Below are 19,048 nucleotides of genomic sequence, written 5' to 3' on the forward strand. Positions count from 1 at the left end.
GAAGAGTTAATGACAAGACAATTATTGAACATCGATTAATTGCAGTTATTTCAATATAATAACAATTTTTGGACACCTTAATTTTTGTCTATAAATTTTCGGACACTTAATTTTGGGATATTTTTCTTATCTTAAGTTTTGGACACGAAAAAAAAAAATTTTAAGTGTCCGAATACTTAGAGTAATTATGGTACTTAAGTAGACATAAAAAAAATGACAGACTTAGGTGTTTTTAAAAATGTATTTTCTTTACAAAAGATTTATATTTTATAATATGTAACATTCAGAAAGACCAAAAACTGTTACATATTACAACATAAGATAAAGTTATTATATAACTATAAATGTTTTCTAAAATATTCATGCATATCCATATTTTTCAATACACATTTTACAAAGTTAAACAGATAATACATTTAATTTGGCGTGCACAGGTTTCACTCTGTTTTATATTTATGTTTAAGCTTTTAAATTGATAACCAAACAATATGAGAAATTATTGCTCTCGATATAACCATTGCATTCTTAGTTTTCAACCTGATCAGGTAAGTTTAATTAGGGAAAGATCTAGAGCAAAACAGCGCCTGCTCATTTTTGTTTTTGTTTTGTATGTACCTGTAGTTTTATTGAATTGCAAAGCCAATGCATCATCCACAGAAACAGACTATTTATACATCACCTATATGTACTTACCTGTCAATTGAATCATGTGCTTATGTGCCTAAATTAGACAATTTAACAATAATCATGACGTTCTAATTTTTGTGTAAACGTGCTTGTATAAAAAAAATGCATTAACAAGAATGCCTAGGGCCCTAAGCAGTCACCTGAGTCTTCAAGGAACTAAACTGTTTTCAGTTCTGGAGATCCAATACATAGAGTATATATAAACTGTTTTCAGTTCTGGAGATCCAATACATAGAGTACAATGTATATATAAACTGTTTTCAGTTCTGGAGATCCAATACATAGAGTATAGATAAACTGTTTTCAGCAGGTAACGTTCACAAGGTTCCACAATAGACTTACATGTATATGGGAAAATGCACAAACATGTGGCAGCCATGCTTTTGAAACTCCAGCTATCACAACACGCTATTTAAATATTCTGAGGATGTTTTATGAGTGGGTCAAAAATGACTTGCTGAGTATAAAATAGAGGGATTTGGTGAAATATCGATTTTAATTCACGAGTGATCATAGAAAACAATATTTTCACGCGTGGTGCAGCTGTTTGAACCCGTAAATTATCAGTTTTAATTCACTGATATTTCCCTATAAACCACCAGAAAGCATTTTAATAAAATGGTTTTACTATAGCCAAATAATAACAAGGGACAAAATTGTCACATCACCAGGTTTTCAATTTGAAAAAAAAGTCTGATAAAGGGAGACAACTCAAACTGAACTGATTGTTTATAAGTAACCCCCTTTGTTTCAAAATAAATATATTTTTAGTCCTGGCGACCTAGACCTTATAGTTATTGACGTAATTCTTTCGTGCGACACACTGTCCAATGATTGTGAACAAATGTGCCAACTGATTTTAAAATCTCACAATGAATGACATAGTCATGACCCAGAAAAGCTCATTTATGGCCATTTTTTACCTTTGAACTCAAAGTGTGAAATTAACTTTCAAGATATCGACGTTATTCTTTCTTGGACACACCGTCTAATGATAGTGAACAAATGTGCCAAATGCTTTTAAAATCTCACAATGAACGACAAAAATATGTCCCGGACAAGCTTGTTGCCCGCCCGCCCGCCAACATTCGCCAATCTAATAACCAGTTTTTTCCTTTGGAAAACCTGGTTAAAAACTTCCAAGCCTTATGAAACCATGTTTTTCAATGATTCAGAACCATATCTCACAAACATGACTTTTCTTTCATTTAACTTAATGACCTTGTTTTTTAACAAGTTTCATGACAATTTGGCAATATATGAGGTCTTCAAAACTTTCACAAGCTTTGACTTAAATTTGACATATTGACCTAATTTTCGGACCAACATAAACCAGTTTCAAAGTCTGCTGACATATTTGTACATATGTTTTGACCTAGTTTCATGAAGATTGGACTTAAAATGTGGCCTCTAGTGTTAACAAGCTAATTCTTTAATTTGAAATAATAACCTAGTGTGTGACCCGCATTGACCCAACTTTTAAATAAGTTTCATGAAGATTGATGAATATGTGTTACGTCTACAGTGTTAACAAGCTTTTCATTTAATTTGACCTAGTTATATAGTTCTTGACCAAATCTTACCTAGCAATAAACTCTATCAAAACATTATTGGGAGCAATGTTCTGAACACGTTTTAAGAAGATTGGGCAACAAATGTGGCCTTCAAAATGTTCTTTTCCTTTAATTTGATGTAGTGACATTTTTTAACCCAAATGACCCAGTTTCAATTTCAGCTGAGAAATCATTTAAACATTTTTGAAAATGTTCTGACAGGTGTTTATGAAGATTGGTCAATATCTTTGACCCCTAGAGTTTGCACAAGCTTTTTTCTTGACCAAGTGACCAAGTGTTTAACCCTCACATGGCCCAGTTTCATTTGCAAAAATGTTCTGACCAAGGTTCATATTGATTGGGATATAAATGCGGCCTTAAGTGTGTTAAAAGGCTTTTTCTTTAATTTGACAAAGTGACATAGGTGTACCCCACATGAACCAAGTTTGATCTCAACATTTATTTCATTGGCAAAAATGTTCTGACCAAGGTTCATATTGATTGGGATATAAATGCGGCCTAAGTGTGTTAAAAGGCGTTTTCTTTAATTTGACAAAGTGACATAGTTGTGCCCCACATGAACCAAGTTTGATCTCAACATTTATTTCATTGGCAAAAATGTTCTGACCAAGTTTTATGAAGATTTAGCAATTAATTTGGCCATGAGATTTCACAAGTTGAATGCAAGATGAAACACGACACATGAAGGACGTACAAAAGCCAATCACACAAGCTCACCATCTAAAAATCAAAGAAAAATCTTTAAATTTTGAAACCTTCAATAGCATCTGCTATTACATTTGAAAAATATATATAGCGCAATACCACAACTGCACAGTTAGCAGTCTAGGGATGTGAAAACACAAACCAAACTAAATGTTGCTTAAATTAGAAAATGACAGAAATATGATGGTTTGATGATGGTTCACACCAGTTTGTTAAGTGCCTTAGGTTAGTTAAGAAGCATTATCAATTAAGAACTATGTTAGTGTACCTAAGCACCATTGCACATGCTAGTCATGACAAGCACTTCAAGAAAACTATCAACTTACTCCACTGGCCACAGACTTTGATCTACCCTATAAAATGGCAATACATCAAGGTTACTCTATTTTTATTTACAAAACTGGTAAAGCACCTTTAAGACTATTACTAGCATGATAAGGCTAAACTCCCAATTACAGTGTGGCTATAGCATCAAATTAGTGTGAATTATTTATACAGCATCAGCTGCATTTATTTGCAGGCACCTAATGAGCAAATTAAAGTCTTGACCAATAAGGAATAAACGGCATTATCATAATCTTGAAACAAAATGTGAAAATGTCAGAATTGCTTTATTATGGAACAAAACCCATTGTGGTCCTTGAGAATTCAGAAATGTCTTTGTATAATCCAAATCTGCAAATTCCTGATACATAAACAGACACTTTAAAAGACCCTTCTTACATCAGTGTTTTTTGTTAAACCCACAAAATTTAAAATACATTATTCTGAGTGACGATAACACATCTAAACATATACAGTCATGAATTTACCACATCTGATCTGGCATGAAAATAATATATGAATGGCACAAGCTCACGTGATATTTCACTTGTTCAAGAATGATTTGTATGTGTCCCATGTCAAAGAAGGGTTAATTTTGTATATATCATGCTTAGTTTCATTCAATATGACAAGACTTTATTGTGTTTATAAATGAATGACCCTTTATATTTCACAATGATTAAATTGGTTGTAACAAATATTATTCATTCTGACCCAACATCGTCAAAAAAATTCAGCTGGTAAAGGAAAAACATCACTGTCATGAAAAATGGACAAGTGGATTTTTTTTCTCACATGACAATTAATAACTGACAACAACTGACCTGTTGACCAAATTCATTTCTGCGCACCGCGTTATCCCCCTCTGGACCCAGGCTTACAGTGTCCTCTACACTGATGTGACGTCGCTGTCGGTAATTGAGAGCCGCTGCGCAAGCATCATCGGGCGTCACACCGCCTTCCGAGGCTGAGCTGTACAAGACAATTCATCACAAGTCAATTTGAGCATGAAAGTAAAGCTAAGGTTTTGTTTTCACTTAAGATGTTAATATTAAATGATTTTTACATAGGGTCACTTTAAGGAACAAGGAAGAATTTCAAACCAGATTGAAGATATTTTCTAACCATTAATTTATGTGTTAAATATTTGGAACTTTTTCTAAACCCGGATGTGCTTTTAAGGTTTCATGTTCCTCACTCAGATTCTCTTATACTTTTTCAATTTGTAAAGATATTGTTAAACACTATATAGTCATTTGTAAAAACTACATCACATTCACAAATGGACATTATTTCACCTTTCAGTGGGCCGGTCCCACTGGGTTTGACGGGTTTCGTGATGGCAATAGTAGACCCGCCCATTGGCATCGATCCTCTCCTCCCAACCAGCAGGCAGGCGTGAGGACTCAGTTACGGTGCTAGATAACGCCTGGGCCATCGACTGTAACATGTCTGTACTGCCTTGGCCCTCAGCTTCAGGTGGCCTAAAACAATGATAACATGGCAATTAGGCATATAAGTGCTTATAATTTATGCTTCTGATATTGTGTTATGCAGTGTATTTTGACACAATATCAGCGTCTGACTAAATGCAGTGTAATTTGACACAACATCAGTGTCTGACTAAATGCAGTGTAATTTGACACAACATCAGCGTCTGACTAAATGCAGTGTAATTTGACACAACATCAGCGTCTGACTAAATGCAGTGTAATTTGACACAACATCAGCGTCTGACTAAATGCAGTGTAATTTGACACAACATCAGCGTCTGACTAAATGCAGTGCAATTTGACACAACATCAGCGTCTGACTAAATGCAGTGTAATTTGACACAACATCAGCGTCTGACTAAATGCAGTGTTATTTGACACAACATCAGTGTCTGACTAAATGCAGAGTAATTTGACACAACATCAGTGTCTGACTAAATGCAGTGTTATTTGACACAACATCAGCGTCTGACTAAATGCAGAGTAATTTGACACAACATCAGTGTCTGACTAAATGCAGTGTAATTTGACACAACATCAGCGTCTGACTAAATGCAGTGTATTTTGACACAACATCAGCGTCTGACTAAATGCAGTGTAATTTGACACAACATCAGTGTCTGACTAAATGCAGAGTAATTTGACACAACATCAGCGTCTGACTAAATGCAGTGTAATTTGACACAACATCAGTGTCTGACTAAATGCAGTGTATTTTGACACAACATCAGTGTCTGACTAAATGCAGTGTAATTTGACACAACATCAGCGTCTGACTAAATGCAGTGTAATTTTACAAGACATCAGTGTCTGACTAAATGCAGTGTATTATGACACAATATCAGCGTCTGACTAAATGCAGTGTAATTTGACACAACATCAGCGTCTGACTAAATGCAGTGTTATTTGACAAGACATCAGTGTCTGACTAAATGCAGTGTATTTTGACACAATATCAGCGTCTGACTAAATGCAGTGTAATTTGACAAGACATCAGTGTCTGACTAAATGCAGTGTATTTTGACACAATATCAGCGTCTGACTAAATGCAGTGTAATTTGACACAACTTCAGTGTCTGACTAAATGCAGTGTAATTTGACACAACATCAGCGTCTGACTAAATGCAGTGTAATTTGACAAGACATCAGTGTCTGACTAAATGCAGTGTAATTTGACACAACATCAGCGTCTGACTAAATGCAGTGTAATTTGACAAGACATCAGTGTCTGACTAAATGCAGTGTAATTTGACACAATATCAGCGTCTGACTTAATGCAGTGTTATTTGACAAGACATCAGTGTCTGACTAAATGCAGAGTAATTTGACACAAAACAGCGTCTGATTAAATGCAGTGTAATTTTACAAAACACCACTGTCTGACTAAATGCAGTGGGCTTTGACACAACTTCAGTGTCTGACTAAATGCAGTATACTTTGACACAAAATCTAAGCCAATAATTAAAACTTTCAAGCAATATCTATTTATAATTTCTCAACGAAGGGAACATATCCTTTATCACAGACAAAAGAAGGCAGTCCCAGCATTGTACAATATATTACAATACAGTAAACCCTTATTGCAATACATATTGATAACAATGAAAACATAAAAAAAAAACATTAAAAAATAAGAATAATGATAGATAACATCTAAAACATATATTATATCTGTATGACTTGTAACTGGTATAACCATGAACACATTGAAGTAAAAACTAAATTTTGAAATTAATAAATGTCAAGTTGCTAATATACAGAAATTTTTACTTGTATACTCATGTTTTTTCACTGTAGAACTCTACTTCTCATACATTGCAAGAATAACTGTTATGTCAATGATGGGCATATAATGATTATTCTCAATTAGCATATGATATTATATACCGGTAATTGGACAATATAACCGATTATTTTTACAATCATAAGTTCAGAATATCAGAATATCACTCCGATATGTCAGAATCAATGGGATGAAAGCTACTTGATACTTTTAATATTTTATAAAATTCAACATCATGTATTGATAGATATAAAACACATCATTTGTTTTATTCTTTGTCCCAAACTTTTGAAAATACCGGTAGGCATAAAAAATGATTAATAATTAATTAATAATATTAAGATTTATATCAGCAAAACTGTATTTCAAGCTGTTATATAGTTTGGGAGTATACTGGGGTATACCAATATACCAATTTATTGTAACACCCTACTAAATAATGTACAGTATTCTGATCAATAAATACCTGGCTACAGGTCTCTGCCACTGAGTCTTTCGTGTGTTGTGATTCACATAATATCTACGACCCTGGGCGTCTCTTTTCTCCTCCCATCCTGGGGGAAGGGGTTCAGGGTGTGGGGTAGGCGGTGTGGTATTCACGGGCCCGGAGGCTGAGCCTCCTGACGCCTCATTACCAGAGGCCCCCTCCGAGGTAGACAGGGCTGTGAACCCATCCACCAGCTCCCAGCCTGGCTGCCATAGGGATGAAACAAGTTGTGTTTTGATTTCACCCTGTACATGCATTGTACTGGACTGGTGATTAGTGAGGAATATTTGAAAGAAACATTGTTTATAGAATGGATGTTATCTTTTTTGATAATTATCAGTCAACATAAGGTGTGTGTACCTTAAAGCATGGCTTTCTGTGACATTTGGAACATTTAAATAAGGCTAAAACTAGAGCTTTGTCACAGACGTGACGAATACCCCCACATGCCGCATTGACACATAATATTCTGCATGTCACTTCACAAAAAACAGCGGACACCATGCTCAATTTTTAAAACGCACTGAGTGACCCCTTGACCTAGTTTTTGACCCAGAAAGGCCCATGTTCTAACTTGGCCTTAAGATCATCTCCATAAAACTTCTGACCAAGTTTGGTGAGTATCGGATGTAAACTACTTGAATTAGAGAGCTGACACCATGCTGAATGTTAAAAAAACGCACTAAGTGACCCCGTGACCTAGTTTTAGGCAAGGAAACGCCCATGTTCAAACTTGTCCTAGAGATCATTTAGATAAAACTTGTGACCAAGTTTGGTGAGGATTGGATGAAAACTACTTGAATAAGAGAGCGGACAAAATGGTGAGGTTTAAAACGCAATAAGATACCCCATGACCTAGTTTTTGACCCGGCATGACCCATATTCAAACTTGACCTAGACATCATCTAGATACAACTTCTGACCAAGCTTGGTGAAGATTGGATGAAAACTACTTGAATTTGAGAGCGGACAACATTGTGATGTTCAAAACGCACTAAGTGACCCCATGACCTTGTTTTTGACCCGGCATGACCCATATTCAAACTTGCCCTAGACATTATTAAGATACAACTTCTGACCAATTTTGGTGAAGATTGGATAAAAACTACATGAATTAGAGAGCGGACAACATGGTGAGGTCTAAAACACACTAAGTGACCCCATGACCTAGTTTTTTACCTGGCATGGTCCTTGTTCGAACTTGACCTACACATCATCTAGTTACAACTTCTGACCAAGTGTGGTGAAGATCAGATTTAAACTACTTGAAATAGAGAGCAGACACCATGCTCAATGTGTAAAACGTACTAAGTGACCCTGTGACCTAGTTTTTGATCTGGCATGGCCCATGTTCGAACTTGGCCTTCAGATCATCTAGACATCATGTAGATACAAATTCTGACCAAGTTTGGTGAAGATCGGATTAAAACTACGTGAATTAGAGAGCGGACAACATGCTGAATGTTTAAAACGCACTAAGTGACACCGTGACCTAGTTTTTAACCCGGCAAGGCCCATGTTCGAACTTGGCCTAGACATCATCTAGATACAACTTCTGACCAAGTTTGGTGAAGATCGGATGAAAACTACGTGAATTAGAGAGCGGACAACATGCTGAATGTTTAAAACGCACTAAGTGACCCCATGACCTAGTTTTTGACCTGGCAAGGCCCATGTTCGAACTTGGCCTAGACATCATGTAGATACAACTTCTGACCAAGTTTGGTGAAGATCGGATGAAAACTACGTGAATTAGAGAGCGGACAACATGCTGAATGTTTAAAACGCACTAAGTGACCCCATGACCTAGTTTTTGACCTGGCAAGGCCCATGTTCGAACTTGGCCTAGACATCATGTAGATACAACTTCTGACCAAGTTTAGTAAAGATCGAATGAAAACTACTTGAATTAGAGAGCGGACACTTAATACGGATGGACCGACCGACCAACAAGTTCACTCCTATATACCCCCCTAAACTTCGTTTGTGGGGGTATAAAAATGTGTATAAACTAGACGAATATCCATAGGACGGCTCTAGATTCTACTTTTATGAACAAACTCTTAAAGCACCAAAATACAAGATGCACAAGTATAAATGCTGATTAATAGGTTAATGAACTTCCATAACTGTTGCATCAATACTTTTCTTATGACAATAGACAAAAGTCTAAACATACTTAAACCCACGTACATTTACCTCTTGCTGAGGTGCGCTTGTGTAATCTGCTGTGCTGTCATTTGGACCTGGTACATACGCTAAATACAACCATAACTGCCCCCTTACCCGTGATCGTACACTGAAATAATAATTAAATAAAAATACCAGCATCCACTTATTTACAGAGATGCATTATGAAAATGTTAAACAAATAGCATTAGCAACTGTTTATGGCTAAATAAAAAAAAATTAATGTGCAGTTTAGCATAATCCAGGTAATTTTATTTTATTTATTTTTATGCCCCCTTTTCGAAGAAAAGGCGGCATATAGTGATCGGACTGTCCGTCTGTCTGTCCGTCTGTCTGTCTTTCCGTCACACTTTGCGTTTAGTTTCGTAAAATGCTCATAACTTCTATGTCCCTTGAGATAAAACCTTCATATTTGGTATGCATGTGTATATGGACAAGGCCTTTCCATACGCACAAAAAAATTTACCCCTGTGACTTTGACCTTGAACTAAGGGTACGCGTTAAGGTTTCGAAATCTGCGTTTAGGTTTCGAAAAATGCTCATTACTTCTATGTCCCTTGAGGTATAACCTTCATATTTGGTATGCATGTGTATATGGACAAGGCCTTTCCATATGCACAAAAAATGTTACACCTGTGACCTTGACGTTAGGGTCCGCATTTAGGTTTTGAAATCTGCGTTTAGGTTTTGAAAAATGCTCTTAACTTCTATGTCCCTTGAGATATAACCTTCATATTTGGTATGCATGTGTATACGGACAAGGCCTTTCCATACGCACAAAAATTTTGACCCCTGTGACCTTGACCTGTGTTTAGGTTTCGAAAAAAGCTCATAACTTCTATCAAGCGTTAAAAGGGGGCATAAGTCATCCTATAATGACAGCTCTTGCTTTGAATAAATTTGCTTCCTTGATATGATGGGGTAAAAACACCGCATATTCTCAATTTCTCCGTAAATCATTATATTTTTCAAGCAATGATACTTCATTATTTTCATATTACCAAAGTGTTTTATTTACCTTCGTGGTCGCAGGATGTAATCTTTCTTCACAATAACTCTATCAGTCCTCTCTGTGTCAAGGGCAGTGTGGTTTAACGGTATCTCCACCAATCCCAGGAAATCATCTCGGGTCTTTGAATATGCAACGATAGAACAAATACAATATTCATGGAGAGGAAACATTAACTTTCAAAAACATCAATTCCTGATTAAAATGCAAAGATGATAAAAGGTCAAATACAGGGATCGAACATGTATGTCTACAGTTCAATAAAAAGTACCAGAAACTTAATTCTATGAAAATGTACTTTTTTGCTGTGCAATACATTAAAAAAAACTTCAAGGCTTTTCAACAAGAATTGCAAATCTCTTTAAGTCATCGCTGTAAAGGTGCAAACATCAAATGAGGCAAAGTTTACAAAAACCTTGTACAAAATGGATGACAAAGTTGAAGCTTACCAAGCGATTGGAGTCAAATACTTCAAATAACAAAACATTGTCCCTTGAGTTTACCTGCAAAATAATATAGCATGCTTGGAATATTGTGAATTTAACAATTATAATTGTCAGAATTATTATCATTACCGAACCTTAAGAACCAATTGTGCTATTACATATTCTTCTTTAGAGTCCACAACAAGCCTTAACACAGGGGCAAAGACCATCACTAATCATGCATACCATGATTCCATTTGTTAATTTCATGTGTCCATTATTCATTACTGCACAGTTTTCGCCCTACAATAAACTCATCATGATAATGTTGTAATTTCAAGTACAGGATTACCCCAGATTTGGAATTTCAACCATATGGGTACCCCATACTTTGGAAATTCAAGCACACTGGCACACCTGTGCTTAAAGACCCTAGGGAAAAGCCCTGGCACGCATGTAATTATTAGTAACAAACATATCCCATGAAGTCAATCAAGAATGAAATAATCTATTTTGAAAATAACATACATTTTATGACATTTAATTTAAGGACAAACTTAAGTGTGTTAAAGGCAAAATTACTTTCAATTGATATGAGTTTATATTTAACTATATTACTTAACAAGAGCTGTCAGAGGATAGCGCGCTGGACTATTGGAGTGCTTGACAGTATAACGTAAGCCATCATGGAGAGGGGGGGGGTATAATGTGGGTGTGTGATCATTTAATAGATGATCTTTCAAAAATATGAAAACTTATAAGGGTTTGGGGTTGGGGGGAGAGAGGGGTATAATGTGGGTGTGTGATCACTTTAACATAGATTTATCAATAATATGCATATTCAAAGTATAAAAGGGGCAATAATTCTTTCAAAATGCTTGATACAGTTGTCTGCTCTTGTTAATAGGTTGGGGTCATGATGGTAAACAAGTATGCAAAATATAAAAGCAATATGTCAAGGGACAAAGGAAATATTTGGGGTAGTATGCAAACTTTAACATAGATTTATCAATAATATGCATATTCTAAGTATAAAAGGGGCAATAATTCTGTCAAAATGCTTGAAACAGTGGTGTGCTCTTGTTTATAGGTTGGGGTCATGTTGGTAAACAAGTATGCAAAATATAAAAGCAATATGTCAAAGGATATAGGAAATGTTTGGGGTAGTACGCAAACTATAACATGGATTTATCAATAATATGCATATTCTAAGTATAAAAGGGGCAAAAATTCTTTCAAAATGCTTGATAAAGTTGTCTGCTCTTGTTTATAGGTTGGGGTCATGATGGTAAACAAGTATGCAAAATATGAAAGCAATATGTCAAGGGACATTGAAAATATTCGGGGTAGTACGCAAACTTTAAAATTTGCTGCATATTCTAAGTGGAAAAGGGGCCATAATTATGAACATGAGGGCCTGAAAGGCCCAAAGCCGTTCACCTGAGATAACAAGATATTATTGGGACAAATCTTCTGACCAAGTTTGACCAAGATCGGAAAATAAATGTGGCCTCTAGAGTGTTAACAAGGTTTTACTATAGCCATATAAGGAAAAATGCCCTGCCCCCTGGCAGCCATGTTTTTCAACCAACCAGCATCATTTTTTAACTCATCCAAGATATTATCGGGATGAATCTTCTGACCAAGTTTCATGAAGATCGGACAGTAAATGTGGCCTCTAGAGTGTTAACAAGGTTTTACTATAGCCATACCGTAGGTTTCCACGTATAGCGCGCAGTGTTTTACCTCCAAAATTCAAATTAAAAAGCTGGTGCGGGCTATACATTGAAACAACGCTATCCTGGCTGCTAAATTGGTAAAAAATATGTTGTGTAATCGTAAATAATCAAAATGGCCGCCATGTTTTTTTCCAGAAAACTACCACCCTATAATTGTACAGACTGAGGGGCCATTGTCGAAACAACAAGTCGCTACTGTTAGATATGAATGGGGTAGTAGAAGTTTTGGTCAAAAATAAATTTGTTTGAATAAACTTGCGGACATTTCTTTGTTTGTGTTTTTACACTTCTTTATTGATGAATTCCGATGGGGATTGTTGTTGACATTCCGGAGAGCAGGCAAGGGTAGGTGCGAACGAGGTCTTTTTGCGGGTAACAGTAGGTGTGAAAGGGGGTCATTTTGCACTTTGTAATTGGCAGATGTTATTGAGTACCATAAAACGCTGTGTATAACGCGCATTTATGTATTACGCGCATCTACTTTTTTAAGCTAAAAATCAGGGAAAAAAGTTTTTGAAGCAAAAAATTGGAGGAATAATTCTGTACCGCAGGCTAACTGAAAATCGTTATATTTACATTTCCGATCTTACATGTTCTTTTATTGCTTCAATTATTAATTATTTTAAAGACGATAACGATACAACGAGTTTTTTGTTTTTTTAATCATATTATGCGTAAAAATAAATGTTTGGATTTAAATGAATTATGCATGAAAACACACTTTCCACGAGGATACCAGCAAGGTTTTCATCATATGTCTCCGAAGTAACTGTCCACGATTTTATCGTGGAGGAGTACACATAACGGATGGATTAGTTATAACTAAGAAACTGACATTATCGATTGGTATTGTCACTTGGTTATTCATGCATGACTTATTCACAACCGCGCGTTTATTTACATTGCTGATATTATGTGTTCTTTTCGAGTGTCTATAACTGACAGGAGACTTTAACGATTCAAACTTCTCAACACCATTACGACATAACCAGCGATAAACAAACAATGGAGGTGTGATGCCGTTTGCCGGTTCGCATGTTTTGATAATAGCCCAGCTACACAAAACTTGACAGGTGACGCAAATTGCTCGATAATCACATCCTCAATCTTGACAAGACGTATGAAAACGTGTAATAATCATAAATATATCGGGAAAGACCTTGCCAGCATACTATTGTAAATCGACAAGTGCCTCCAAATAAATTGTGTAACCCTAGTACAGTAGGGTATAATATTGTGGGAAAACAATAACATTTAAATAAAAATGGCTTCCTTGTTTTTCATTCTCTTCAAATTAATTTGATTTCAATGCTCTGTACGTACCAGAAAAAAGATAGAAAATATTTATGTTAACTTTATAATGTTTGTCCATCTTATTCAGATCGTAAATATAACACTATTATTAACATAGTTACAGTTTAAACACCGGGAAACAGAATGATAAGAATTACCGCAACTAGGTAACTGACAGGGAACAGGTTTTGGCATGGCTGTAAGTGTGCATAACGCGCATCAAGTTTTTAAAATGAAATTTTGGGGTAAAAAAGTGCGCCTTATACACAACTTTTTACGGTAATATGTGCCGCGACTTGTTAAGACGCTAATTGACATTTGAGACACTAATTGACACTTGAGAACGTGAAGATATGCAATTGCATTTTGTGTGTATAAATATTGATCGTTCAACAGTGGTGTACCTCAACAACTGTATCCCTGTCTCCCATGCGACATTCAAATTTACCGGTAATGCCCATGCTTTCTCCGAGGAAAAATCACACGATGTACACTAATTCTTATTTTCTCACGTTTTTCACGAAATGCACATGGACTGTTAATCTTTTGCTAGAAAATTACAAAATTGTCAGAAAAGTATAGTGCTATGCAACCCATGCTCCTAATCATAATGACGCTTCCTACTTTGAATGCTTAATAAAGCTTTCCAATGCCCCGGATTATTGGATTGTGCAATAGTAAAATGGCGGCCATTTTCGGTCCGATTTGGTGGTTTTATTGTCTTAAATATTTTTTCTCTCCATTTTTTCATTAAAAAAACAGCCTGCGCGCTATACACGGGAGCGCGCTATACGTGGAAACCTACGGTATATAGCCATATAAGGAAAAATGCCCCGCCCCTGTGGTGGCCATGTTTTTCAACCAACCGGCATCATTTTTGAACTTGTCCAAGATATTATTGGGATGAATCTTCTGACCGAGTTTCATGAAGATCAGACCATAAATGTGGCCTCTAGTGTTCACAAGATTTTACTATAGCCTTATATAGCCATATAAGGAAAAATGCCCTGCCCCTTGGCGGCCATGTTATTCAAGCAAACGTAACCATTTCCAATCTCATCCAAGATATCATTAAGACAAATCTTCTGACCATATTTCATCAAGATTGGACAATAAATGTGGCCTCTAGAGTGTTAACAAGGTTTTACATTAGCCATATAAGGAAAAATGCCCCGCCCCCTGGCGGCCATGTTTTTCAACCAACCGGCATCATTTTCGAACTCGTCCAAGATATTATTGGGATGAATCTTCTGACCAAGGTTCATTAAGATTGGACAATAAATGTGGCCTCTAGAGTGTTAATAAGATTTTACTATAGCCATTTATAGCCATATAAGGAAAAATGATCCGCCCCTTGGCAGCCATGTTTTTCAAGCAAAGGTTACCATTTTTTAACTAATCAAAGATATTAGTGGGACAATCGTTGGACCAAATTTCATAAAGATTGGACAATAAATGTGGCCTCTAGAGAATGAACAAGGCAAATGTTGACATTGCACAACGGACAACGCACGACGAACAACGCACGACGGACAACGCACAACGGACAAAATGCGATCACAAAAGCTCACCATGAGCACGTTGTGCTCAGGTGAGCTCAAAAATGCTTGATAGAGTTGTTTATAGGTTGGGGTCATGTTGGTAAACAAGTATGCAAAATATGAAAGCAATATGTCAAGGGACAATGAAAATAATTGGGGTAGTACGAAAACTTTAACATTTGCACGCTAACGCTAACAGAAACGCCGATGCCAGGTGAGTAAGATAGCTCCAATATATATTTCAAATATAATAGTCGAGCTAAAAATGTGCTCCAGAATTACTTACTCTGAACAAGAATTCTTCGTTCCATTCTGGATTCAAGGACTGAAAGTGAAAGCACATTCATGATGTATATATTATTGCAATTGCACATTAATTGTTTATTAATAATAAGACACAATCCAAGCTTCAAGGCTAATATGAACTGTCATGATAAACAGAAACAGAAGATTCAAAATACTTTAAAGTGAATCGTTAAGATATCATGTGTGTTTAAGGTTATCAAAGATGCTTTGCTGCAAACCTGACATATACCCTTAAACTGATTTGTCAGCTGTGTTCAAGGGCAAATAAATCCTGCTGTGTGGAATACCGTTGATGAAAAAATGTCATCCACATATCCTCAACATCATTACTTTCACTTGCAATTGAACTACACATTCAAAGGAAAAATACAACAATAACCACTTAAATAATACAAGAGCACCGCCTTGCGGGTGCAGACCGCTCATCTATTTTCTTTTTAAAGGTGAAGGGACTCTAATTTTCAATCACAAAAGAGGGAGGGGTGGAGTGAAGAGGGGTGTATAGTGTGGGGGTGTGGACATTTATAACATTATCTTCCAAAAATGCGCAAAAAATGCAAAAAAAAAAAAAAAAAATCGGGGGGGGGGGGGGGGGGGGGGGGCGGTGGGGGGGGGGGGATTCTTGGGTGCGATGGTTGGACAGTATTTCAAACATAAAATAATAAAAATATATATTTGTGTTTTTTAACCGTTTCAAAAAAAAACAAGATGTGTTTATGAAACACAATGTCCCCTATATGATGTTTGACCTTGTAGGATGACCTTGACCTTGTAAAGGATGACCTTGACCTTTCACCACTCAAAATGTGCAGCTCCATGAGATGCACATGCATGCCAAATATCAAGTTGCTATCTTCAATATTGCAAAAGTATTCATAAAATAAGCGATTTGGGCCACATATATTTGACCTCTGACCTTGAAGGATGACCTTGACCTTTCACCACACAAAATGTGCAGCTCCATGAGATACACATGCATGCCAAATATCACGTTGCTATCTTCAATATTGCAAAAGTATTCATAAAATGAGCGATTTTGGCCACATATATTTGACCTCTGACCTTGAAGGATGACCTTGACCTTGACCTTTCACCACTCAAAATGTGCAGCTTCATGAGATACACATGCATGCCAAATATGAAGTTGCTATCTTCAATATAGCAAAAGTTATTGCAAAATGTTAAAGTTGGCGCAAACAGACAGACCAACAGACAGGGCAAAAACAATATGTCCCCCACTACTATAGTGGGGGACATAAAAATTTGGGGGGGGGTGAGGTGGGGGGGGGGGGGGGTATAGTGTGAGGGTGTGGTGGTAATTTGTGAGATGATCTTAAAAAAAAAAAAAAAAAAAATTTAGGGGGGGGGGGATTTGGGTGGGGGAAGGGGGGGTGGGGGGGGGGATTCTTGGGTGCGATGGTTGGACGGTATTTCAAACATAATATAATAAAAATAAATAGTTGTGTTTTTTAACCGTTTAAAAAAAAAATTGGGGGTGGGGGGGGTGGGGGGCTGGGGGGGGTATAGTGTGAGGGTGTGGTGGTCATTTGTGAGATGTTCTTTAAAAAAAAATAGGGAGGGGGTTTCGGGGGGGGGGGGGGGGGGGGTGGCACGGGGGATGGTTTGGGTGGAGTCTTTTGTGGTATGTCAGGTAAGAGTAGTTTTGTCAAAGTATCAATCAAATCTAATCATAAATTAAGAAGTTATGGCAATTTTAGCAAAATTTGATAATTTGACCTTGAGAGTCAAGGTCATTCAAAGGTCAAGGTAAAATTCAACTTGCCAGGTACAGTAACCTCATGATAGCATGAAAGTATTTGATGTTTGAAAGCAATAGCCTTGATACTTAAGAAGTAAAGTGGATCGAAACACAAAATTTAACCATATATTCAAAGTTACTAAGTCAAAAAAGGGCCATAATTCCGTAAAAATGACATCCAGAGTTATGCAACTTGTCCTTTAACTGTACCCTTATGATAGTTTGCAAGTGTTCCAAGTATGAAAGCAATATCTATGATACTTTAGGGGTAAAGTGGACCAAAACACAAAACTTAACCAAATTTTCAATTTTCTAAGTATAAAGGGCCCATAATTCCGCCCAAATGCCAGTCAGAGTTACATTACTTTGCCTGCACAGTCCCCTTATGATAGTTAATAAGTGTTGCAAGTATGAAAGCAATAGCTTTGATACTGTAGGAATTAAGTGGACCTAAACACAAAACTTAACCAAATGTTCAATTTTCTAAGTATAAAAAGGGCACATAATTCTGTCAAAATGCCAGTCAGAGTTACATTACTTTGCCTGCACAGTCCCCTTATGATAGTTAGTATGTTGCAAGTATGAAAGCAATAGCTTTGATACTTAAGGAATAAAATGGACCTTAACACAAAACTTAACCAAAATTTTCAATTTTCTAAGTATAAAAAGGGCACATAATTCTGTCAAAATGCACGCCAGAGTTATCTTACTTTGCCTGCCAAGTCCCCTCATGATAGTAAGTAAGTGTACCAAGTTTGAATGCAAAATTTAGAATTGATACTTTCTGAAAAAAGTGGACCTAAACGCAAAACTTAACCAAAATTTTCAATTTTTTAAGTATAAAAAGGGCACATAATTCAGTCAAAATGCACGCCAGAGTTATCTAACTTTGCCTGCCCAGTCCCCTCATGATAGTTAATTAGTGTACCAAGTTTGAATGCAATAGCATTGATACTTTCTGAGAAAAGTGGACCTAAACGCAAAACTTAACCGGACGCCGACGCCAAGGTGATGACAATAGCTCTTTTTTTTTTTTCAAAAAATAGATGAGCTAAAAATAACAATCAATACAATTTAATATACAGAGGTGATTGTTGTAGGTATACCTTTTTCACCGTTGCTGTGTGTACAGTTTCTATAATGCCAGTCTCTCTGTGACCTCTGTACAATGATATCCGTACATATGGATCACTGGAAATAAGATAAATGTAAGAAATACTCCTTTTCACATATATGAAGATTAAACATGATGCTGCGCTCAATAAAAGCATATGTCCCCTGTGGAAGCTTTGTCAGTATTGATTACATATCAAAAGTCTTAGTCTTATGTGAATGTCAAGGACAAAATGAGGTTAGGATATGTGCATGTGTTGACGCAAGTATCAAAGCTTTGTAAAAAGTGGTATCAGGGGTGTGGAAATATTACACTTGTCCAGTTGATTGTAAAATTCTTCTTGTCAGCATGCAAATATTACTTGTCCAAATTTTGTCCGCAATGTGTGATTAGTTTGGAGTCATTTTGCAAACAATTTGACATTTAAATAGTATTATACCATTGAACAGTCAGAGAATAATGCATATGTCATTAAATCCTTCCTATGGCTAGTCTCCCTCTTCCTCTGATACATGTAGGGCAGGTGTCAGTTACTCCCATATGTACCGGTATGTGCATTTAGCACTGGTAAACCAGCCAACGCAAGTATTTACATGTGAGTTGGTAAACTAACCATCAT

At 36.4% G+C, this 19,048-nt stretch overlaps 1 protein-coding gene across 4 annotated transcripts in view; it reads right to left on the minus strand.

Moving 5' to 3' along the window:
• LOC127876872 (E3 ubiquitin-protein ligase NEDD4-like) overlaps positions 1 to 19,048 on the minus strand; it is a 61,850-nt gene that overhangs the window by 27,728 nt on the left and 15,074 nt on the right. For 2 of the 4 annotated variants that reach the window (XM_052422367.1, XM_052422370.1), the window contains exons 3-11: positions 18,422 to 18,506; positions 15,537 to 15,575; positions 10,702 to 10,755; positions 10,262 to 10,374; positions 9,247 to 9,352; positions 7,033 to 7,259; positions 4,589 to 4,774; positions 4,115 to 4,262; positions 3,293 to 3,319 (exon numbers count right to left, since the gene is read on the minus strand). In XM_052422367.1, coding sequence (XP_052278327.1) covers positions 3,293 to 3,319; positions 4,115 to 4,262; positions 4,589 to 4,774; positions 7,033 to 7,259; positions 9,247 to 9,352; positions 10,262 to 10,374; positions 10,702 to 10,755; positions 15,537 to 15,575; positions 18,422 to 18,506 — 985 coding nt within the window. The remainder of the gene's footprint in view (positions 1 to 3,292; positions 3,320 to 4,114; positions 4,263 to 4,588; positions 4,775 to 7,032; positions 7,260 to 9,246; positions 9,353 to 10,261; positions 10,375 to 10,701; positions 10,756 to 15,536; positions 15,576 to 18,421; positions 18,507 to 19,048) is intronic. The other 2 variants (XM_052422368.1, XM_052422369.1) reach the window with 2 other exon arrangements.

This window comes from Dreissena polymorpha, chromosome 4 (genome assembly GCF_020536995.1).
Source record: "Dreissena polymorpha isolate Duluth1 chromosome 4, UMN_Dpol_1.0, whole genome shotgun sequence".
Classification (NCBI taxonomy): Eukaryota; Metazoa; Mollusca; class Bivalvia; order Myida; family Dreissenidae; genus Dreissena; species Dreissena polymorpha.